Source organism: Heterodontus francisci, chromosome 6 (assembly GCF_036365525.1).
Source record: "Heterodontus francisci isolate sHetFra1 chromosome 6, sHetFra1.hap1, whole genome shotgun sequence".
NCBI lineage: Eukaryota > Metazoa > Chordata > Chondrichthyes > Heterodontiformes > Heterodontidae > Heterodontus > Heterodontus francisci.
The window spans coordinates 152749404-152774441 of record NC_090376.1 but is presented as its reverse complement, the minus strand read 5'-3'; the positions used below and the strand labels follow the sequence as shown (position 1 = coordinate 152774441).

At 44.5% G+C, this 25038-nt stretch overlaps 1 protein-coding gene across 3 annotated transcripts in view; it reads right to left on the bottom strand.

Annotated features, from left to right (window-relative positions):
- Positions 1-16175: 16175 nt before the first annotated feature.
- Positions 16176-25038, bottom strand: part of LOC137371553 (glypican-6-like) — a 1268051-nt gene continuing 1259188 nt past the window's right edge. For all 3 annotated transcript variants that reach the window (XM_068034367.1, XM_068034368.1, XM_068034369.1), the window contains one exon: positions 16176-22447. In XM_068034367.1, coding sequence (XP_067890468.1) covers positions 22245-22447 — 203 coding nt within the window. In that variant the 3' untranslated portion in view covers positions 16176-22244. The remainder of the gene's footprint in view (positions 22448-25038) is intronic.

Below are 25038 nucleotides of genomic sequence, written 5' to 3'. Positions count from 1 at the left end.
GGCAGTTGAATGTTCCTCCTGCAGAATGTGGGAGGTAAGGGTCGCCAAGGGTGTCCCTGCTGACTGCATCTGCGGGAAGTGCACCCAGCTCCAGCTCCTCGAGGATCGCGTTAGGGAACTGGAGCTGGAGCTGGAGGAACTTCGGATCATTCGGGAGGCAGAGGGGATTATTGAGAGGAGTTATCGGGAGGCAGTCTCACCTCAGGTAAAAGAAGAAGGTAGATGGGTTACCGTCAGGGGAAGGAGAGGGAACCAGCAGGCAGTGCAGGGATCCCCTGTGGCCGTTTCCCTCAACAACAGGTATACCGTTTTGGATACTGTTGGGGGAGACGACTTACCAGGGGTAGGCAATTGGATACAGGTCTCTGGCGCAGAGTCTGTCCCTGTTGCTCAGAAGGGAAGGGGTAAGAGGAGCAGAGCATTAGTCATTGGGGACTCCATAGTTAGGGGAACAGATAGGAGGTTTTGTGGGAACGAGAGAGACTCACAGTTGGTGTGTTGCCTCCCAGGTGCCAGGGTACGTGATGTCTCGGATCGTGTTTTTGGGATCCTCAAGGGGGAGGGGGAGCAGCCCCAAGTCGTGGTACACATAGGCACCAACGACATAGGTAGGAAGACAGATGGGGATTTAAGGCAGAAATTCAGGGAGCTAGGGTGGAAGCTTAGAGCGAGAACAAACAGAGTTGTTATCTCTGGGTTGTTGCCCGTGCCACGTGCTAGCGAGGTGAGGAATAGGGAGAGAGAGGAGTTGAACACGTGGCTGCAGGGATGGTGTAGGAGGGAGGGTTTTGGTTTCCTGGATAATTGGGGCTCTTTCTGGGGTAGGTGGGACCTCTACAAACAGGATGGTCTTCACCTGAACCAGAGGGGTACCAATATCCTGGGGGGGAGATTTGCTAGTGCTCTTCGGGGGGGGTTTAAACTAATTCAGCAGGGGGATGGGAACCTAAATTGTAGTTCCAGAGTGCAGGATGTTGAGAGTAGTGAGGTCAGGGATAAGGTTATAAGGACACAAGAGGGCACTGGCAAGCAAGAGCTTGGTTTAAAATGTGTCTACTTCAACGCCAGGAGCATCCGGAATAAGGTGGGTGAGCTTGCAGCATGGGTTGGTACCTGGGATCTCGATGTTGTGGCCATTTCAGAGACATGGGTAGTGCAGGGACAGGAATGGATGTTGCGGGTTCCGGGATTTAGATGTTTCACTAAGAACAGAGAAGATGGTAAAAGAGGTGGGGATGTGGCATTGTTAATCAAGGAAAGTATTCCAGCGGCAGAAAGGACGTTTGAGGACTCGTCTACTGAGGTAGTCTGGGCCGAGGTTAGAAACAGGAGAGGAGAGGTCACCCTGTTGGGAGTTTTCTATAGACCTCCAAATAGTTCCAGAGATGTAGAGGAAAGGATAGCAAAGATGATTCTTGACAGGAGCGAGAGTAACAGGGTAGTGGTTATGGGGGACTTTAACTTTCCAAATATTGACTGGAAATACTATAGTTCGAGTACTTTGGATGGGTCTGTTTTTGTCCAGTGTGTGCAGGAGGGTTTTCTGACACAGTATGTAGACAGACCAACCAGGGGCGATGCCACATTGGATTTGGTACTGGGTAATGAACCCGGCCAGGTGTTAGATTTAAAAGTTGGTGAGCACTTTGGTGATAGTGATCACAATTCGGTTAGGTTTACCTTAGCGATGGGCAGGGACAGGCATATACAGCAGGGCAAGAATTATAGCTGGGGGAAAGGAAATTATGATGCGATTAGGCAAGATTTAGGATGCGTAGGATGGGGAAGGAAACTGCAGGGGATGGGCACAATCGAAATGTGGAGCTTATTCAAGGAGCAGCTACTGCGTGTCCTTGATAAGTATGTACCTGTCAGGCAGGGAGGAAGTTGTCGAGCGAGGGAGCCGTGGTTTACTGAAGAAGTTGAAGAGCTTGTCAAGAGGAAGAAGAAGGCTTATGTTAGGATGAGACGTGAAGGCTCAGTTAGGGCGCTTGAGAGTTACAAGCTAGCCAGGAAAGATCGAAAGGGAGAGATAAGAAGAGCAAGGAGAGGACACGAGAAGTCATTGGCGGATAGGATCAAAGAAAACCCTAAGGCTTTCTATAGGTATATCAGGAATAAAAGAATGACTAGAGATAGGTTAGGGCCAATCAAGGATAGTAGTGGGAAGTTGTGTGTGGAATCGGAGGAGATAGGGGAAGTGTTAAATGAATATTTTTCGTCAGTATTTACAGTGGAGAAAGAAAATGTTGTCGAGGAGAATACTGGGATACAGACTACTAGGCTAGATGGGATTGAGGTTCACAAGGAGGAGGTGTTAGCAATTTTGGAAAGTGTGAAAATAGATAAGTCCCCTGGGCCAGATGGGATTTATCCTAGGATTCTCTGGGAAGCCAGGGAGGAGATTGCAGAGCCTTTGTCCTTGATTTTTATGTCATCATTGTCGACAGGAATAGTGCCGGAAGACTGGAGGATAGCAAATGTTGTCCTCTTGTTCAAGAAGGGGAGTAGAGACAGCCCTGGTAATTATAGACCTGTGAGCCTTACTTTGGTTGTGGGTAAAATGTTGGAAAAGGTTATAAGAGATAGGATTTATAATCATCTTGAAAAGAATAAGTTCATTCGAGATAGTCAGTACGGTTTTGTGAAGGGTAGGTCGTGCCTCACAAACCTTATTGAGTTTTTTGACAAGGTGACCAAACAGGTGGATGAGGGTAAAGCCGTGGATGTGGTCTATATGGATTTCAGTAAGGCGTTTGATAAAGTTCCCCACGGTAGGCTATTGCAGAAAATACAGAAGTATGGGATTGAAGGTGAATTAGTGCTTTGGATCAGAAATTGGCTAGCTGAAAGAAGACAGAGGGTGGTGGTTGATGGTAAATGTTCATCCTGGAGTAGAGTTTCTAGTGGTGTACCGCAAGGATCTGTTTTGGGGCCACTGCTGTTTGTCATTTTTATAAATGACCTGGATGAGGGTGTAGAAGGGTGGGTTAGTAAATTTGCGGATGACACGAAGGTCGGTGGAGTTGTGGATAGTGCCGAAGGATGTTGTAGGTTACAGAGGGACATAGATAGGCTGCAGAGCTGGGCTGAGAGATGGCAAATGGAGTTTAATGCGGAAAAGTGTGAGGTGATTCACTTCGGAAGGAGTAACAGGATTGCAGAATACTGGGCTAATGGGAAGATTCTTGGTAGTGTAGATGAGCAGAGAGATCTTGGTGTCCAGGTACATAAATCCCTGAAAGTTGCCACCCAGGTTAATAGAGCTGTTAAGAAGGCATATGGTGTGTTAGCTCTTATTAGTTGGGGGATCGAGTTTTGGAGCCACGAGGTCATGCTGCAGCTGTACAGAACTCTGGTGCGGCCGCACCTGGAGTATTGCGTGCAGTTCTGGTCACTGCATTATAGGAAGGATGTGGAAGCTTTGGAAAAGGTGCAGAGGAGTTTTACTAGGATGTTGCCTGGTATGGAGGGAAGGTCTTACGAGGAAAGGCTGAGGGACTTGAGGTTGTTTTCGTTAGAGAGAAGGAGGAGAAGAGGTGACTTAATAGAGACATATAAGATAATCAGAGGGTTGGACAGGGTGGATAGTGAGAGCCTTTTTCCTCGGATGGTGATGGCAAACATGAGGGGACATAGCTTTAAGTTGAGGGGTGATAGATATAGGACAGATGTCAGAGGTAGTTTCTTTACTCAGAGAGTAGTAGGGGCGTGGAACGCCCTGCCTGCAACAGTAGTAGACTCGCCAACTTTAAGGGCATTTAAGTGGTCATTGGATAGACATATGGATGAAAATGGAATAGTGTAGGTCAGATGGTTTCACAGGTCTGCGCAACATCGAGGGCCGAAGGGCCTGTACTGCGCTGTAATGTTCTATGTTCTATGTTCTATGTATTCAGGGGAACTTCCTTGATCAGTATGTTCACAGTCCAACTAGAAAGGAGACGTTGCTGGATCTGGTGCTGGGAAATGAGTTGGGCCAAGTGTCCGTCAGGGAGCACTTGGGGAAGAGTGGTCATCGTATCATAAGGTTTAGACTAGTAATGCAGAAAAACAAGTAATGAAATGAGGTAGAACGTCTAGATTGAAAGAGGCTAATTTCAACATGATGAGACGGAATCTAGCCAGGGTAGAATAGAACCAAAGACTGACAGGCAAAACTGTAACAGAACAATGGGTTATCTGTAAGGAAGAAATGCTTCAGGTACAGGTTCGGCACATTCCAACAAGGGTGAAAGGTATGGAAGCCAAAAACAGGGCTCCTTGAATGATGAGGGTGATAGAAATTATGATGAAAGAAAAAAAGAGAGTTTATGATACATGTCAGGTGAATTCTTCAAGTGAAAACCAGGCCTTATAAAATAGGTTGAGAGGGGAGCTGAAAAGGAAAATAAGACTGGCAAAGAGAGAATATGAGAATAGAATGGCAGTCAACATAAAAGGGAACCGAAAAATCTTCTACCAGCATGTAAATAGTAAGTGGGTTGTAAGAGAGGGAGTGGGGTCTAATAGAGAAAAAAGGGTAATAGATGCTTAGAGGTGCCGGGCAAGGCTAATTAACTTATTGAGTACTTTGTATCAGTGTTCACGAAGGAAGTGGAATCTGACAACATATTGGTAGAAGCGGAGAGAGTGGAGGCAATGGATTCCAGGGTAAAATTGAGAGGTGGGAGGTACTAAAAAGGCTGGCTATGCTTAGGGAAGATAAGTTACCTGGTTCAGATGGTTTGCATCCCACGTTGCTAAAGGAAGGGGTGGAGATAGCAGAAGGGCTTTCCATAATCTTCCAATCTTTCCTGGATACGGGGGAGGTGACAGAGGATTGGAGAGTGGCAAATGTGACACCCTTGTTCAAGAAAGGGTGAAAGGACAGTCCTAACCACTACAGGCCAGTTCATTTAACATCAGTGGTGGGTAAGGTTTTAGAAACAATAATCAGGCCAAAAAAATTAACATACACTTGAAGAGATTCGAGTTAATTAAAACTAGCTAGCACGGATCATGCTTGACTAATCAAATTGAATTTTTTGATGAAGTAACAGAGGAGGTTGATGAAGGGAATGTGGTGGAGGTTGAGTATATGGATTTTAAGAAAGCATTTGATAAAGTACCACATAAAAGGCTGATTAACAAAATTGATGCTCATGGAATTAGGAAGATCAGTGTTGAGTATTCACAGAGTAAATCTCCATGAGGTCTTGTTGAAATTTTATTTTCACTTCCCAACAGAGAGGGCAACAATAACAAAATTGAGGCTCACGGAATTAGGAGGGGAGGTGTTGTGTCGTCACAGAGTAAATCTATATGAGGTCTTTACTGGGAGCAGCCATGTTGAAACTTTATTCACACCTCTCAATAGAGAAGGTGGCAGAGAGGCAGTATAGCAGTATACAAATGCTTATCTATCACAATGCAATCAGCTAGTTCAATACAATACACCACAGTCAGTGTCCAATTGGATTAAAAAAAAATTGACTTCAGGACAGAAAACAGTGAGTCATAGTGCTAGGACCACTATTATTTTTTGCTATATATAAATAACTTGGATCTTGGAATACAGAGTAAAATCTCAAAATTTGCTGATGACACCAAACTTGGAGGTGTGGCAAATAGTGAGAATGATATGAACTGCCTGCAACAGGACATAGATAGGCTAGCAGAATAGACAGACAGGTGGCAGATGGAATTTAATACTGACAAGTGCCGAGGTGATGCATTTTGGCAGAAGGAATAGGCAAGATACATTTAATGGCACAGCTCTGAAGAGTGTGCAGGAACAGAGGGACCTGGGGGTGCATGTGCATCGATCTTTGAAGGTGGCAGGACATAATGAGAGAGTGGTTAGTAAAGTATATGGGATCTTGGGCTTCATAAATAGAGGCATTGAATACAAAATGAGGGAAGTTATGCTGAGCTTTAATAAAGCTCTGGTTAGAACCCAACTGGAGTATTGTCTCCAGTTCTGGTCACCACACTTCAGGAAGGATGTGAGGGTCCTTGAGAGGGTGCAGAGGAGATTTACCAGAATGGTTCCAGGGATGGGGAATTTTAATTACTAGGTTAGGTTGGAAAAGCTGCAGTTGTTCTCCTTCGAAAAAAGATTGAGGGGAGATTTATTACAAGTGTACAAGATTATGACAGGCTTGGATAAGTTAAGCAAGGAAAAACTGTTCCCATTAACTAATGGTACAAGGACTAGGGGACATAGATTGAAGGTTTTGGGCCACAGATCCAGGGGGAATATGAAGAAGAACCTTTTTGCGCAGCGGGTGTTAATGACCTGGAATTCACCAAAGGTGGTGGAAGTGGAGACAATCAATGACTTCAAAAGAAATTGGATGGGCATTTGCATGAAATGAACTTGCAGGACTATGGTGATCGAGTGGGGGAGTGGGAGTGACAGGATAGCTCCGTGGAGAGCCAGCATGGACTCAATGTGCCGAATGGCCTCCTCCTGTGCTGTAAATGACTCTAAGATAAGAGCTCATGGTGCTGGGGATGATATATTAGCATGGATAGAGGACGGGCTAACTAACAGGAAACAGAGAGTCGGGATAAGTGGGTCATTTTCAGGATGGCAAACTGTAACTAGTGGAGTACTGGAGGGATCAGTGCTGGGGCCTCAACTATTTATGATCTATATTAATGTCTTGGATGAAGGGACCGACTGTATTGTAGCCAGATTTGCTGATGATACGAAGGTAGGTAGGAAATCAAGTTGTGAGGAGGTTACAAAGAGTCTGCAAGGGGATATAGATAGGTTGAGTGAGTGGGCAAAAATTTGGCAGATGGAATATAATGTGGGAAAATGTGAGGTTGTTCATTTTGGCAGGAAGAACAGAAAAGCAGAATACTATTTATATGGCAAAAGACTGAAGAATCAAAACAGAAAGTGCTGGAAATACACAGCAGGTCTGGAAGCATCTGTGGAGAGAGAAACAGAGTTAATGTTTCAGATCTGTGACCTTTCATCAGAACAGCAGCTCCCACCATTCGAGGCCTTCCACCATAGGCTGGCAATGGTCTCTGCTCCTTGCTCTTCCCCTTCAGGGAAACCAACAATCACCCAACAAAATCAGAATGGCTGACTTCCAGAGGTGGCACTGAGGCCTTGCCTTGGTGCTGCTTGCTTTAACCAGTTGGGGATCTGAAGCCCCTGTGATCCCCGTTCACTGACTGTAAAGTGCCAAACTCCGCATAAAATCCCAGACAGGTACATGCAAATTATTCTCAACTACCTTGTCAATGTGCTTAATTACAATCCTGCTACGTCGTAGTGGCAGTGCCACCTTGGATCTTTCCCACCGCATGTAAAATGTAGAACCAACGTCACAACATCGATGTTCCAGCTGAGAGCGTCCCCTACCAATGTTTCGCCCCCCCCTCCCCCTCCCCAACCTCCTATCCCACTCCTGAGGGCCCCATAAAATTCAGACCACCATGTGCAGATCCCACTTCTATGCTTCAGTGTCACAGTGCCAGTATCTGAGCCAGTGGCTGCACATGTCAGATCAAGTGACTGTGTTTCTTCCTCCTCAGTCTGCTCTTCCTGTTAGCCTTCCGTCTCAGGCCCCACTGCCTGGCCAGAAGGCAATTTTTGGGTATTTGAAAGCATAAGTTCACAAGGGGAGATTCGGAGGGAAATAGGGAAGGGGGGAAAGCAAGAGGTGCCTGGTCATTCCATCTGCAGCTTGTATGTCGTGACAGATAGCAGGATGAGGGTGAAGTGGGATTTGACAAGATTCATCCTCAATGGTTTCAGCGACACCTCTGGCCACGGTCTCAGTGACAGCCACTCCAGTTATTCCCAGCACCGTCTTCTCCATGGGGGTCAACACATGTAGCCATGCCTGTTGATTGTGGGCCACTTTGTCCTGCAAAAGAGAGGGATATGCGTCCGTGAGTGTTTTGCGATGTGTTTGGGGTGATGGGTGTGTCACAGTTGAAAAGTTGGCATTATGTGCAGGCTGTGAGATGTGAGTGTGTGAAAATTGCAGCAGTGCTAAATGTGTGAGGGTGAAGTGAAGCATAAGAACATGGGTATGAGTCACGGTTGATATAGATTGTTCGTAGGTGAGTGAAGGAGGTGTGGTGAATGGAGCAGTGTGTGAGGTCATTAAACTTCTTGCGGCACTGCATCCAGCTCCTTGGCACCAGACTGTTGGCATTGACTACCACCGACACCTGCTCCCACTGCCTTCTGAGCACTTGTCTGGAGGGCCTCCTGGCTCCTGAGGCTTGCACCAGCACAGCGACTCCAGTGCTGGGGGCATACTCTCTTGCCATTTTGAAGGCCTTCAACTGTTCTGCAAGCAGTTCCAGTCCTTGCTGCAGCCAGAATGAACCTCCTCTTAAAGATGTACAATCTGCCTTTAAATATTGCAGGCTAGCTTTAGGTGGCGCTAGACTCGCACAACCTTGGGCCCCCTGCTGAGCATGCAGCCACTCAACGGTATGTTCTGCACTGAGCTGCTTGTCACAATCATGGAAATGAGCAGGCAACACGGAGTTTGCGTGCGATCTGCTTTAATTTGATCACATCGTGATCCCTGCGCCTGATTTCGGGGCTGTGCAACTTCTTCTGATCTGACCCCGAGTTCTAAACTCTTCAGCCAGGGCAGTCAGCCTCTCAGTATCTACCCTGTCAAGCCCTCTAAGAATGTTTCTATGTTTTAATGAGATCACCTCTCATTCTTCTAAACTCCAGAGAATATCGGCCTCTTGCTTTCCCCCCTTCCCTATTCTACTCAATCTCTACTCATGGGATTGCATTCTCATCCCAGGAATAACGCCTGTTCATCAGGAGTCCATGAGCAAATAAAGGTGTTCCATACTGATGAGTATGAGTCAAGGAAGGAAATAGTTGTATTGGTGACTAAAATCTTGATCACTGGGCAGGCTTGAAGGAAGATTTTAAAGGAGAGGTGGAGAGGTTTAGGGAGAGAATTAAATAGTTTCGAGAGTTGACGGCATGGCTGTTAATTGTGGGATGAAAAAAGTGGGGATGCTCAAGAAGTCAGGATTGGAGGGATACAGAGTTCTTGGAGGTTTGTAGGGCTGGTGAGGCTACAGAGATAGGAAGAGGAAAGTCCATGGAGGGATTTGAACACGAATGAGAATTTTAAATTCAAGGTATTGGTGGACTTGGAGCCACAACGTAAGTCAGTCAGCAAAAGGGTGATAGGTGAGTTGGTATGAGTTAGGATATGAGGAGCAGAGGGCTGAATTTTACCAACTCCCCGATGTCGGGGGCCATGGCGGGGGGTGGGGGGGTTGAAGAAAATTCATCTGGGAGAGGCCCACCATGCTGCCCGACACCGGGAAAGCCTGGGCCCATATTGCCGCCGGTGGTGAGGCCACAGGGAGGCCCCCCCACCCACCCACCCCCCATCCCCCTCCCCCCACCACCACCACCACTGCTTGGGGATGGGAACCCAATTTCAATAGGCATAGCACTACTTACCTTGTCACATTATGCATTGCACTGCCCCTTTGTAAACAGTATTCAGGTGAACGGGCGGCTCTCTTGTGCCTTCCCGTTCCCGACCAATAAAAGCTGGCAGCCAGAAGTTGCAGTGCTTGGAGCCTGTGAAGGTTAGTGTTGCGAGATGGGTCTCATCTCGACAGGCATGTCGGGAGGTCGGGGGGGCGGGGGGGGGAATGGTATTACTGGGGGTACAACTCTGCAGGCATGAAGGGAGCTACTGCATACCCTTCCTCCGTATAGGGGGGCACGCTGCGTCATTGAATGTTTGTGTGAGTGAAGGAGCAATGGCACTCCGGAACCCTATGTGTGTGGAGGGTGCCATAACTGGTAGGTGCTTAAAGGTAATCTGGCTGGTGGGCCAATTGATGCAACTGCTACAATCTGAATGTGGTCATGCTGTGCCAGTCTTAGTGAAAGCTAAGACGGGCAATGCCATATCACGTCACATAGTCGATGCATGAAAGCACCTGATGTCCCAGCCAACATCATTCTTTGCCCTGTTAGGTACCTTTGAAGAAGTGAAGGATCCGAATTTAATTGCAACTTGGAGTTGGAGATAGTGCACCCTGTATTCATTGATCTGCTTGTCGTGAGGAGCCATATGCACCACAGGCAAAGCCAGCAGGCAGGGGCGTCCCAAGTGGAAGCCCCCGGTCGTGAGCAGCAGCAGCCCCCAAGGTGAACCTGCCACTATAGAACGCCGTGCATCTTCAGGTCCCGCATGACATACCTGCCCTGTCTGAGCGCCAGTGTCAAAGGTGACTGCAGATGTCGAGAGAGGCGGTAACACATCTCTGTGCCCTGCTGAACGATGAACTGCAGCCAATGGGCTTTGGTGGACATCTTATGCCTGTTGCCCTCAAAGTGGCAGCGGCTCTTAACTTTTACGCCTCTGCATCATTTCAGGGACCCACCGGCGACCTATGTAGGGTGACACAGTCAGCAATGCACCGCTGCATCAGGGAGGTCACCAATGCCCTGTACCGGAGGGCCGGTGACCATGTCCACTTCAGGACAGACCCTGAGAGCCAGGCTCCGTCCTGGGATTCCCACAAGGTGCAAGGGGTCACAGACTCCACCTATGTGGCCATCAAGGCTCCTGCCGGGAGACCTCCTGCATACCTAAACTGAATGGGCTTCCACTCGTTCAATGCGCAGCTTGTATGTGATCACTGGAAACGCTTCATGCAAATCTGTGCCCGCTTTCCAGGCAGCTGCCATGATGCCTTCATCCTGCGCCAGTCCCAGGTGCCGTTGCTGTTCACTGAACTGGCTCACATCGAGGGGTGACTTCTTGGAGACAAGGGCTACCCCTTGCAGAAATGGCTCCTGAAATTGGGGAGAAACCCGATCAGTGATGCAGAGGAGAGATACCACACCAGCCATGGCGCTACAAGAGCCACCATTGAGCAGGCGATTGGCATGCTGAAAATGCGCTTCCGCTGCCTGGATAGATTGGGTGGTTCCCTGCAGTATGAACTGGAATAGGTAGCTCGCATCGTTGCTGTCTGCTGTGCTCTGCACAACTACGCACTCAAGAGGGGGGAGGCCTTGCAGGATGAGGAGAGATGTGAGCAGGACTCCTTCTTAGACGATGTGGATGCAGAGGGCTTGCAGCAGGTAAGGTGCATGGGAGGAAAGAGAGCATCCAGGTGCCACATGCAGAGCGAGCAGCGAGCAAGGAATGCACAGCAATGCCTATTGATCAATGGTTCTCTGTGCCATAACGACCAGCATGTGCTCTGCAAGCCACACAGCACCCTTGTTCACCTGTTGTGCAGCACCCCGCATCTGCAAGATCTTTGTCTCCACCATTACTGGCAGCAGCAGACTGAGCCATTGTCCATGTTACTGCATTCATGGAGATGCACAGGAGTAATACTGGAATGGCAATGATGTTATTCCATACATTGACAGTTCTGAAAGGCCAACGATATAATGGGAGGTGACACGCTCAGTACATGCTCGCACAGATCATTCACACAGTAAAAACGACATACATGTTAGTGAAGAACATTCAGTGATTGAACTTTTTACAGTGTTGTGTCACCCATGCAGACCCATTTGTGTCATGTTTGTTTTGAGACACTTGCAGGTGCTCCTTCATGGTGCCAAATCTGCGCTTGCGGCCTGACTGGAGGAAGAATGCCCTTTGGTTTTGGATAACATCAGTGGCCGTCCTCTGTGCACACGAGGCCTGGAGGGGCCGGGCTGGCTGGGGGAATCCTGTGTCAGTGCAGAATTCTCCTCAAACGTTGTGGCTGCTGGAGCTTGACTCACTGGTGAAGGGGCGAAGGGCCGGTGTCCACATTGGAATCACCTTGAGGGGCGACCCCAGATCATAGAGTCATTGAGTTATACAGCACAGAAACAGCCATCAAGACTATCAATTCTAATCCCATTTTCCAGCACTTGGCCCGTAGCCTTATATGCTATGGCGTTTCAAGTGCTCATCTAAATACTTCTTAAATGTTGTGACGGTTCCTGCCTCTACCACCTCTTCAGGTAGTGTGTCCCAGATTCCAACCACCCTCTGGGTGAAAAGATTTTTCCATAAATTTCCTCTAAACCTCCTGCCCCTTACCTTAAATCTATGCCCCCTGGTTATTGACACCTCCGCTAAGGGAAAAAGTCTCTTCCTATCTATCCTATCTATGCCCCTCATAATTTTGTATACCTCAAGCAGATCCCCCCTCAGCCTTCTCTGCTCTGAGGAAAACAGCCTATCCAGTCTCTCTTCATAGCTGAAATCATCCAGCCAGGCAACATCCTGGTGAATCTCCTCTGCAGCCTCTCCAGTGCAATCACATACTTCCTATAGTGTGGTGACCAGAACTGTACACAGTACTCCAGCTGTGGCCTAACTAGCGTTTTATACAGCTCCATCATAACCTCTCTGCTCTTATGTTCTATGCCTCAGCTGATAAAGTCAAGTATCTCATATGCCTTCCTAACCACCTTATCCACCTTTGCTGCTGCTTCAGTGATCTCTGGACAAGTACACCAAGGTCCCTCTGTACTTCCCAGGGTCCTACATCCATCGTATGTTCCCTTGCCTTGTTAGTCCTCCCAAAATACATCACCTCACACTTCTCAGGATTAAATTCCATTTGCCACTGCTCTGCCCATCTTACCAGCCCATCTATATCGTCCTGTAATCTCAGGCTTTTCGCCTCACTATTTATGACACCATCAATTTTCGTGTCATCTGCGAACTTACTGATCATACCTCCTATATTCACGTCTAAATCATGAATGTACACTACAAACAGAAAGTGTCGCAGCACCGATCCCTGTGGTACACCGCTGGTCACAGGCTTCCAATCACAAAAACATTGACCATCACCCTCTACCTCCTGCCACTAAGTTAATTTTGGATCCAATTTTCCAAATTGCCCTGGATCCCATGGGCTCTTACCTTCTTAACCAATCTCCCATGCAGGACCTTATCAAAAGCTTTACTGAAGTCCATGTAGATTACATCAACCACTTTACCCTCATCTACACACCGAGTCACCGCCTCGGAAAATTCAATCAAATTTGTTCGACACGATCTCCCCCTGAAAAAGCCATGCTGACTCTCTTTGATGAATCCCTGCCTCTCCAACTGGAGATTAATCCTGTCCCTCAGAATTTTTTCCAATAGTTTCCCTCCCACTGGTGTTAGACTCACCGGCCTGCAATTACACGCAGGCTCGCCTCCTCCATCTCAGGGCTCGTTTGAATCTCTCTGCTGTCCCGGGAAGGACCAGGGACAGTCTCCATGCCCCTGGTCCCTCTCTCGCCTAGCCATTGCTACGTGGATCTGATAGCCTCGGCGAAAGATTGCAGGTCAGCGTGTATTAATGGAATCTTACTCACCAAGAGGGCCGCAATCCACTCCATGGACGAAGCCATGCCCTCAAATGCCTGGGACATGGCCGCTGTCATGGCCTGGATGGACGCCCCCATTGTCCGCTCAAGGCTGCGTACGGCCTTTGGCATCTCCACTAGATGTTGCTCCAGCATACCCTGTGCTGTCGACAACAGAGGGTCATCAGTAACCTGGGGCTTAGCCTGGGCCTGGTACCCACAGCCCTCTGTCAGGGGCTTCGGCTGTCTCAGCCTCAGTCAGCTGCTCGGACACATGTGCAGTGCCCTCACCACCTTGTGACCCAGACTCTAAGCCCGATCGAACTCCCACCGAGGTGACTGTATCTGCACCAGTGGAAGGTGCAGGAGTGTCATGGGACACTCCGTCCTCTGAGGATGTCTCTGCCTCTGAGGTGTGGGAGGAGTCCTGGGCCACCGGGTTCGATTCAGAGTATTGACCTGCAAGGTACAATGTGAAGAGCACACTGTCAGTCTTTATGGTGCGCATGTAACAATTATTACAGTATTGTCACCCAGGACTCCGAGCTCAACGTTACCGACTGAATGGTCCATATGTTTAGCTGCAAGATCCAGGGCCTCCACCTCAGCCTTTGACAGCAGTTGGACATCTGGTACTCCTCCACCAGTACTATTTGCCTCCCGAGCATTGTGGGCCATCTTTGGCTAGAGGAGAGAGGAGGGAGATATTAAGCATGGAAAAGCGACAACACGATACATATCACTAGAGGGGTGCTGGACCCAGAGGTGGGGAAGGCTCAGTCTGCACAACTGGGTGAGCCTGTCATGTAGGTGCCACGCTCTGAACAGCAGACAAGGGTGAGTTCTTTCATCCATTCATGTCATGTCATTCCTCCCTGTCCGACTTCCCTGTCTTTGGCATGGTACTGGCACACATGTGCCTCTCTGTGTGGGGACACCCTGGTTTTGTGGAGCCATGAAACAAAGTGCAGCACTGGACCCAGTCATGCCGGATGCCCCCATGGCTACTAACCTCCTCTGCCACCTCCAGCCAGGCTGCCTTGGTCAGGCGGCAGGGCCTCTTCTTACCACCTCTGGGGAAAAGGACCCTCTGACTTGCCCTCACAGCCTGGAGGAGAATAAGCAGGGAGGCATCACTGAAATGTGGGGCCACCCTGGACGCGCCTCTGCCGTATTCAGATTTTTCTGCGGTCCTTTAACTCCACTAGTTACTCCACAGGTCTAACTGCTCTCAGTTGTAGCTGTCAAACTTATTCTCAGCATTTGAAACTAATGCAGGGCTGGCTGCCATTTAAATAGAGCTCCAGCACCTGCTCCTCATGACCCCAATGCCGATCACGGTGGCGTCAATCTCGCCCCTCCACTGCACTCCCTCGGCAGCTCCACGACAAGTGGTCTGCGCAGGTGGACCATCAGCTCGCTGGGCTGGTAAAATTCAGCCCAGAATTTTGGATGTACTCACATATGAAGGATGGAAGGCTGTCAGGAGAGCATTAGAATAATCGAGTCTGGAGTTAAAGCATGGATTAGAATTTCAACTGCAGATTAGCTGAGGCAAGGGTGGAGATGAGCGATGGTAGGGAGGTAGAAGTAGGCAGCCTTTGTGATGGAGAGAATATGAGCTCAGCTCAGGGTCAAATAGGATGTTTAGGTTGTGCAAAGTCTGGTTCAGCGTGAGACAGTGGCCAGAAAGGGGGATGGAATTGGTGGTGAGGGAATAGAGTTCATGGTGGGGGCTGAAGACAATGACTTCAGTTTTACCAATGGGAAGAAATTAAGGCTTAGCTACGACTGGATGTCAGACAGGCAATCTGACTGCATAGAGGTGGTGGAGGGGTCAAGAAGGTGGTGGTGAGGTAGAGCTGAGTGTCCTCAGCGTACACGTAGAAGCTCATGTCATGTTTTCGGTTGGTGTCAGTGAGAGGCAACATGTAGCTGAGCAACAGCAGGATGCCAAAGATAAGAAGCTTGGGGGAATACCAAAGGTAATGGTACAGGGTGGGAAGACAAGCCATTATAGGGGATAATTGAGTGGAACCAAGTGAGGGCAATCCCACTAAACTAAACAACAGAGGAGAGGCATTGGAGGAGGATGGTGTGGTCAACTGTGTCAAAGGCTACAGTGAAGTTGAGAAAGTCAAGAAGAGATAGTGATGGGAGGGATAGTGTACCACGGTAACGGTCACAGAGGATGCCATTTGTGACTTTTCAGTGCTGTAACAGGGGCAGAAACCCAATTGGAGAGATTCAAACATGGGGTTGCAGGAAAGATGAGCACAGATTTGTGAAGCGAGAACACATTCAAGGCCAGTTGGAGATGGGGCAGTCGTTTTGTAAGGTTGGAATAGCTGAGGATGAGTTTTATGAGCAGGCGGTTAGGACAGCCAATTTGAAAGGGAATGTAACAATATCTGAGAAGAGGGAACCATTTACAATTTCAGCCAGCAGGGAGGCAGGAAGGGAACATAGGAACAACAGTAGGCCATTCCACCACTCAAGCCTCTTCCACTAATCTATGAAATCACGGCTGATCTGATGAGATTCTGCCTGATCTGTAGTTAGGTGGTCAGCAGTTTAGTAGGAATAAGGCTGAGAAAATAGGAGCTGGGTTTCATGGACAAGATATGCTTGTTGGGGGCATGAGGAGAGAAAAATATGGGGGAAGCGAGAGATGCGGCAGTAACAGCTGAAGAAATGGTCTGAAACTTAATGACAGAAGTGTCCGTGAGCTCTTCACACTTATCGCTCATTCGACCTTCTTTATAATATGTACGAAATACATGTACAATGCAACTGGATTGAATGGCAAAACAAAATTGCAAGTCTACCACATGACTCAAACTGAAATGATAGGAAGCTTTATTTGACTATTTGATACCAGAAAATAACATATCATATCACATAATGTTATATGGTCATATGACAGTTTGTGCACTGCAACTGAATAAAAGATCATCGACCTAAGGCTGTTCACTTACCATCATCATAGAGTAACTTTAGATCACATGATCTAGATTCTACGCTATGTTGGTTGATGACGACGTCATACAATGCATACTAAACTTTCATTTTAGAAATATTACAGATCTTGATAAATATCATTCTTCCTGAGTGTTCAAGGAAGTATTTAGAAAATTAAGGCTAATACGTGATCAAATGAAGATTACAAGTAAGTTTATGTCAAACATTTGCCTTTAGTATTATGGCAGAACTTTATTAGTTAAAAAAACTTGTGAAAAGGTTGGCATGAATATAATGCAGGGAATGCAGCTTTCTAGTCATGCCAACTTATTTGATGAAATTAATGAAGAGAGAAATTTCATCCCTAATGATAGTGTGAGATAATTAAAAATGGCACTAATTTTCTCAAACTGAATCACCGCCTGCATGGAGTGTAAAGGTATACACCATATCCAGAGCCTGACACACTAGCATACAGCTTCAGAGGCTTTGATGCCTCAAAATTAATTTTTGTTCTTGCAGAAAGCATTACAGATCCAGGAGAACAGTACAGCTTTCATGAGTTCAATTAACCTATGACCCTGTTGGAACAATCATGTCCCATTATTTTGTTGCAGGGTGAAGAAAATCATACGTTTGCTATTGCTGTCTTGATTTGAAGCACTGCACCCTATTTTTCACACCACAATGTTTTAGTATACTTAGAAGAACATAAGCGATGAACAATGTATATTTAATTTTGGTACTGGAATCCTGAAACGGCTGTTACCTAAGTAATAATTTATACAATAATAATGCTACAGATCCACCTTTCATCTTCATTCCGTTCAGGTCTATTTACTTCATCTGTCTCTCCCAATAGGTTTTAAATGTTGTAAACATTTAAGTTAAAAAAAGCAGAATAATTTATTAATAGCTACTTTAGTCTAATTTTAACCTAGTTCAACTACTTTAAACATTGACTTATTCCACGTCTGATTAAAAGAGCCCCAACTTTCCCTTATATGGGTGCAAGTCTATCTATGAGCTTTAAGTTAGACACTGAAGGGGCACAATTTGCCACTTTGGGAAAGGATTTCATCTGACTGCTTTTCGTTGCAAAATCAAAAACATGCTTCTTATACCTGTGTTTATGGATCTGCTACTAATAATAGAGAAAAACCTTCTCTTTTGTGTTCATACACATTCATTCTTACACGCAATTTCTTGTTCTTAAAATAAATAGGAAAGTATATGTTAATGAGATAATAGTGATATGGGTGTGCCTCAGCAGTTATCGTGCAGTCACAGGAGAACATAAGAAATAGGAGCCTGTCCACCATTCAGTGAGATCATGGTTGATCTTCTACCTCAACTCCACCTTCCTGCACTATCTCCATATCCCTTGATTCCCTTACTATCCAAAAATCTCACCTATTCACAGTCCGAAATAGCCAACCCCTTATTCTGAGACTAGACTCCGCAGCTTGGGGAAACAGCCTCCCAGCATCTATCCAGTCACGCCCCTTAAGAATGTGGCATGTTTCAATGAGATCATCTCTCACTCTTCTAAACTTGAGGGAATACAGGCCTAGTCTAGTCAATCTCACCTCACAGAAGAATCTCCCCATCCCAGGAGTCCATCTAATGAACTTTCTTTGCACCCCCTCTAAAGCAAGTACCTCCTTAGGTTAGAAGACCAAAATGGTACACAGTACTTCAAATATAGTCTCACCAAGGCCCTACATAATTGCAGTAAGACTTCTTTACACCTATCCTTTTGTATTAAAGGCTAACATATCATTAATTTTCCTAATTGCTTGCTGTACCTCTATGTAAACCTTCTGTGGTTCATGCAGGACACCCAGATCCCTCTGAGTACCAACATTTCCCAGTCTCTTGCCATTTAAAAAAATATTCTGCTTTTCCATTTTTCCTACCAAAGTGGACAATTCACATTTCTCCACAGTATAATTCCAACTGCCACATTCTTTCCCACTCACTTAACCTGTCTATATCCCTTTGCAGCCTCTTGCTATCCTCCTCACAGTTTACTCCCCCCCCAGCTTTGTATCGTCAGCAAACTTGATCACATGACACTCAGTCCGCTCATCTAACTCATTGCTATAGATTGTAAATAGCTAAGGCCTAAGCACTGATCCTTGTGGTCTCCCACTAGTTACAGCCTGCCAACCTGATTTTTTCTGTCCATAACCAATTCTCAATCCATTCTAATATATTCCATCCAATCCCATGACTCCTAATTTTGTGCTTTTTGAAAATCCAAATACACTACATGCACTGGTTGCCCCCTTTTTACCCTGCTAGTTACAACCTCAAAAACTCTACTTTGTCAAACATGATTTACTTTTGATACATCCATGTTGACTCTGGCCAATCACAGTCCAATTTTCTAATTTCCCTGTTACCATTTCCCTAATAATAGGTTCTAGCATTTCCTTATGACTGATGTCAGACTAACTGGCCTAGTGTTCTCAGTTTTCTCTCTCCCACCTTTCTTGAATAGCGCGGTTATGTTTGCTACCTTCCAGTCTGTGGGGACAATTCTAAAATCAAGGGAATTCTAGAAGATCAAAACCAATGTATCCACTATCTATGTAGCCACCTTTTAAAATTCTAGGGTTTAGGTCCTCCACCCCAAGAGATTTGGTGGCTTTTAGTCTCATTCATTTCTCCAGTACTATTTCTTCAAGAGCAATGGAGGCATTAGGCTTCTCTTGCATGCAAGTGACCATTTAACCCATTTAGTATATATTTAAAAATATATTTGTGTATTTTGTGCTAATGGAAAATGACAAAGTAATATTAAAAAAAAGGACCCAAATGGATAGATGCTCGTGTGGGCCTCAGAAAAATACAAGAACACATGAAATGAAAGCAGCTCAGTGTCTCGTTAATTCTATTTCTTGAACGGAAAAATTACAATTCACTCAACTGACTCAATCTCTCCAGGAAAGGTTTTGTAAAATATCTTCTTTCAAAACTCCAGAAATCTGTCTAACCTAACAGCCACATAATACACCCTAAACTACTTTTCCGATGATACTTCCACAGTTCCAACAGCACAGGAATAAACATGGTTCACCAAACATTCTGTTAATATTTATTTCTTAATTTGTTCTTAATTTTGAATTCATCACCTTATCAAAGGTATTAATTTACAGAATGTTAATTCTTTGTCCAAAAATCTATTCTATAAATCACTAACTATTATGAGTGGGAAATAATCTCCTAAACTCCAGTTGTGATTGAAGATGGTCAATTTAGCTTGCAGAATGACAATTCGAATTCCATTTTTCACCCATCATTTGGGAAGAAAATAATAATACATGTTCCAAATGTTAATCCAAAGGCTCCAAACCCATCTACTGACTAAATAGCTGTCAATAGTGGAGTGCAATTTCTTTAAGTAATTCGTGTTATTCCCTTGAACCCAATGCACAAGAGAAAATCTGAGCTCCAAAATACCTGTCTCACTGGATTGTTTTCTAAAATGAATTACTGCTTTTATCTATGCCATTTTCAGCTGTATTGTAATGATGCAATTTGAGAACGTAAAGTAACATGTCATGTATTTGAATATTGAACAGTCACATTCTTGACCTTATCCACCTTTGGTTGAACTGTTTCCAAATGTTATGTTAGTCATATTCAGACTGCAAAGGTGTTTTACAATATTTGTGGATTTCAGCTCACAGGATTATTTAATACTTATTGAAAAAGTAGTATTTGCAGCCCAAAGATTATTAGCCTTACAGCCAGTACAAAAAAAGTCTGAGAAAAAAATAGAGGCATTCAAAATTATGAGGGGTTTTGATAAAAGTAGATAGGGAGAAACTGTTTCTACTGGCAGAAGAGTTGGTAACCAGAGTACACAGATTCAAGATAATTGGCAAAATCCAGGAGTGAAATGAGAATTGTTTTTGCACAGTGAATTATGTTCTGTGCATTGCTTGCAAGGGTGGTGGAAGCAGATTTCAATAGTAACTTTCAAAAGGGAATTGAATATATCCTTAAAAATGAAAAAATTGCAGGGCTATGGGGAAAGAGCAGGGGAGTGGGACTAATTGGACACTCTTTCAAAGAGCTGGCACAGGCTCAATGGGCCAAATGGCCTTCTTCTGTGCGGTATCATTCTATGATTCTATAACACAATAATGGAGCTCATTAGAAGATGATCAAAATTGTCTTAGAAGAATGAATCTCAGGTGTGTCCATGTAAAAAATAAGAATTATAGTTTACTCACAAAAGTAATGCTCATTAGTATTAAACATGACATATCATTAGTTTGCAATGAGAATTTTTTTGGTGCAGGTAAAATATGGTTACGCTCAGAATACTATGATATTAGAAATGTTCTTTGGTTCAGCACATTTTCTCATGGTTCGAAGCTATGTTATCCAGCTTTATATTAGGAGCATGCACACAGTTTGAAAGCTGCATAATGTGTTCAAAGGGCTGAAAGGCGTGGATTTTAATTTTCCCTTCAATAGTACATGCTGTGACTGCAAATCCTAAGAATTCCACCCAGACTGAATTAGATAGATAGCATGTAAGGAAGTGAACCTAACCATTCATTACAGGTTCACCTGTGCCACAGAATGCAGAATAAAGGTAAAACCCATACAAATGTCAAACACTTTCTCCTAATGTGACTGGTGTCGATAGAACCACTCACCAATTACATTTCCAACTGGTCTTTCTACAACTGTATATTTTGTCCTTTTCAGTATAAATGTCCCCGAGTCACTATTGTGCTGAGCATTAGAGATATGGTAAAATGCAGGTAATACAATGACATTTAAACCCTGAGCTAACACTTAGAATTACTTAAAATTTTTAATATAAAAATAGATGACCACCACTAGAACTAAAAGTTGAAAATAAAACTAGAATTTTGCTTTTTTTGAGTGTCTTAAATGGCTGGCAACTGTAGGACGATAACTTGTTAAAGAACCTATTAAGAAAACATGGAACAACAGGCAATCAGAAGAGCATTAGGGATAATCAGACATACATACATGACCATTTTCATTGGATCAGGATCAGCAGCAAAAATCAGGGTAACAAATAATAATAATACCCCTAAACAGCAAAGTCAGAGACCTTAACCTTCCTACATCTTTCTTCAGTTGTGATTGGCAACACGGCACATATCACATGTTTTTATTAAAAGTACAATATTAAATCCCTTTGTTACCAAAAATTTTGATTTTTTTCACCAGCTGGTCATTTATAATGTTTGTGTAGTCATTTGTTCTGTATGCTCTACAACACTCCAAATTTCTCATTGTTTACAATGAAAGCCAATTATAAATCCATCTGTTAACAAACCTGCATATTTCATATTTTCTAATTGACAATCCAACACAGTGGTTGGTTGGTTGCGGGGAACTGCACCACTAAACCAACAACATTCATGCATCATTCAAGCACTGCCATTAATGAACTTCACTGTTAGTTTATGAGTCTCTGTAAAAAGATAGAACAGATACACTTCTTACTATCCAGAACGTTTTGCAGCCATTCCTTTTGCTTTGTGGAAACTGTAAAAGTAGAACTTAGATATTAAAATCAGAATTAATGTATAAATCATAACAAGTCCAGACCAAGTCTTTATTAAATCCGGTTTTTTTTAGCTGCATAAAATAAGCAGAGAGGATGATGTCTTGTTTATGGAAACAAAGCCAACTGCAGACGAGCAATCTTCAGAGTTTTTCTTTTCATCTGAGGTCTGGGTGAATATAAAGCAACCTGGCACTGGTTAACTGTACCTGAATGGCACCTGGTGGTCTTTGGGTAAAGGGGCAGCAGGCTAAGTACCTCTTTCTGCTTTAAAAATGTAACTGTTCCAAAATGGAGTTGTGTGTTTGATGACGTATCCAAAAGGAAAAGAGTGTTTGTCCTTGATTTTAAGGTAGTGTCTCTATTGTATGTCACAGATTATCTCCACTGTCTTTGCAGTACCAGGAGTAGAGAGATGACAAATATGGCCAGCCAGTGCGGGCAGGGTCTGACTGCTGTAGAACCTTTTGGCTCACTCTTGTTGGGCCCTGGTGGAGCCTCAGTTGTTGAAAAGTCAAACTCTGGAGGACACATTTCATCGGTGCAGCCGCTACCACTCCCGGAGCCGCTAGCTTCATCAACTGAAAAGAAAAATGGTTCCAGTGAAAATTGACTATTTGATGAGAGGGACTTCCTAAAGAGCATGGACCTGAAATTCCACTGGGCTTTTTTTCTGCATTCTGAATAGTACTGTGAGCCATGCCTGCTACCAGGAAAAGCAACAGAACATATTACCACATCAGCTGTCCCAGCGGCTGGGATCAACAGCAGGGTTTAGGTCCCCGAAAATGAGGGGCAGATTTTAAACGAAAAGCTATTAGCAGTCCCATTACAGAGGGAGCCTTATGTTCTCGCCCTTCCCTATGTCTGAAACCTCCCCAGCATGTCAACACATACCAGAACTCTCTTCCGATGACTCCATCATCTTGAGCATCTATCCCTCCCTTTGCTCCCCCATTGCAGCCAGGCCTTCACCTTCCCCCTTCTCTGCAGTCTTCCTGTAAGCCCTTCTGTCTGTCCACTTCCTTGTCCTCTCTTAGTTTCCTACTTCAAATCTACCCTTCAACCAAGCATTTGGTCATCCCTCCAAATCCCTTCTTTGGCTCAGCATTCATTTTTCCTTATATCTCTCTGAAGCATGGTAGAATATTTTAAAGTTAAAATTTCTATAGGAATGCAAGCTATTGTTGTTCTGCCAAAGCCTGAGGAACTAAGGTGTGCCTCAGTGGTTATATTATGGATATAAGCAATGATCCAACATATCCTTAGATAAAACAGAGCTTATTAAAGAATAATAGCTGCCTTGTGCCTTAATTGTCTCACGGTCCTCCATCTCATTACAAAATGCACTGGAATGCTCAGTTTTAATGATCAGTAGATTGGCAGATTAACTATTGAGTTTGTTCTAGGAATCCAAACATTTATGAAAAGACCATTCTCTCTGCCAGCAGGATGATTGATTCAATATTCTTTAGGCAATCTGGAATACTGGCCTTCAATCTGACCTTAATATAGCTAATACCTTGTGATTTAACCATTTTGAGGTAACTTACTGCTTGAAATACTTATTCCGTGATAACTCATTTCAATACTTCAAGCTAAATGACTAAAATATACCTTCATTGTCAACTGTGGACAGTTCAACTCAGTGATTTTTACCAAAATATTAAGAAATGATAATTTCCATTAAATTAGTCAAGCACAACCTGCCCTGTATAAATACTTATATTATGGACATGTAGATGACCATTGTTATGAATGAGCGCTATCAGCAGGAAACTTCATCTGCTAGTTGCGTGTGACAGGACATTGTGGTCTTGTTGCCCTTTAATTTTAATTGATGGAAATAACTCAATTTCCCAAATACCCAAGCAGGTTGTGTGCACTTAGTAAAACAACCCTTTTATGTTTTCCCACAATTGAGGTTAAGATTACCTGGCCGATAACTTTTCAGTTTGTCCATTCCTCTTCAATTTGGAGTGAATATTTTCCAACCTCGAGTGCTCTGGCACAGTTAAACACTTTCAAAGAAAATTATGCTTAGAGCTGCCACTATTTCCTCTTTAACCTTTCAGAGTTCCTGGTGACTTTTCCACTTTTAGTCCTATTAAGGTTTTGCTACAGATTACTTTTTAATATTTATTTCCAATAGTGGCTCTTATTAATAATGGTGATCTTGGTCATGTTGCAAGGACACATGCGATTCACAAAGGAAATCAACTTATATTTGTGATAACCTTGAGACTTTATGGCCACACTTCAAACAAGATTTTTTTTCTGTAAAGTGAATGTTATTGGCATGTGGGATCAGCTATGCTCTTGACCTAGGATAAATTATAATGGGGCTACATTTCATCAGTCTGCACTGCCAGTGGGAACCTTATCATTAAATTCAAATTTAAACTAAATTCAGGCATATATAACCTTTAATGATTGAAAAATTATGGTCAGCACACATCTGAACCTCTGCAATAACTGAATGTGCCACTGTGTAATCTTTCAGTGGCAGTATAGTGGTAATATCGAAGTGGGTATACTGTACATCATGGTCAAGATTTTCTTTCTGGAGAAACTAAGGAATACCTTTCCCCCAGATTCTGATTTTTGACACTATTTGGCACATTTTCCTGAATTTTGGAGTACATTTTGACTAATAAATACTTGATGATGTCACAACTACAATTAAAACACAGGAAACACACTCCCATGATGGGAACAATGAACAGCTGAGCTAGATAAGGACAGCAGAACAACCTCCCACCTAAAGTCAGAATGTAACCCGCGAAGCTGGTAACTAGTATTCTTATAATTCCATTCTGTTCCTCTGTTTTCCCTTGCCACCAGTCTGTGACGGTGCCTTGCTCCCCCATCCAGGCTGGCAATTTGTTGCCTCATTTCTCAGTACCCTAGTGGCATTTTAGTCCCTACCCCCAAATATACTGGCACTCTTTCCCCTTCCCCTCCCTCCCACTTTGATGCAGCTCCTCCCTGAACACATCTGTGGCTACTTTGAAAGCTGATGATTAAACATGGCGGCACCTTGTGGGGGAAAATCCTGATCTCACGAGACTTTCTATCCACAGTATGCAGCAGTATTCAAACACAGGACTAGGATAAGATCTGTGGCAGGATGAGGATTGGCAGTACAGATTTGACAAGTGAATGGTATAGT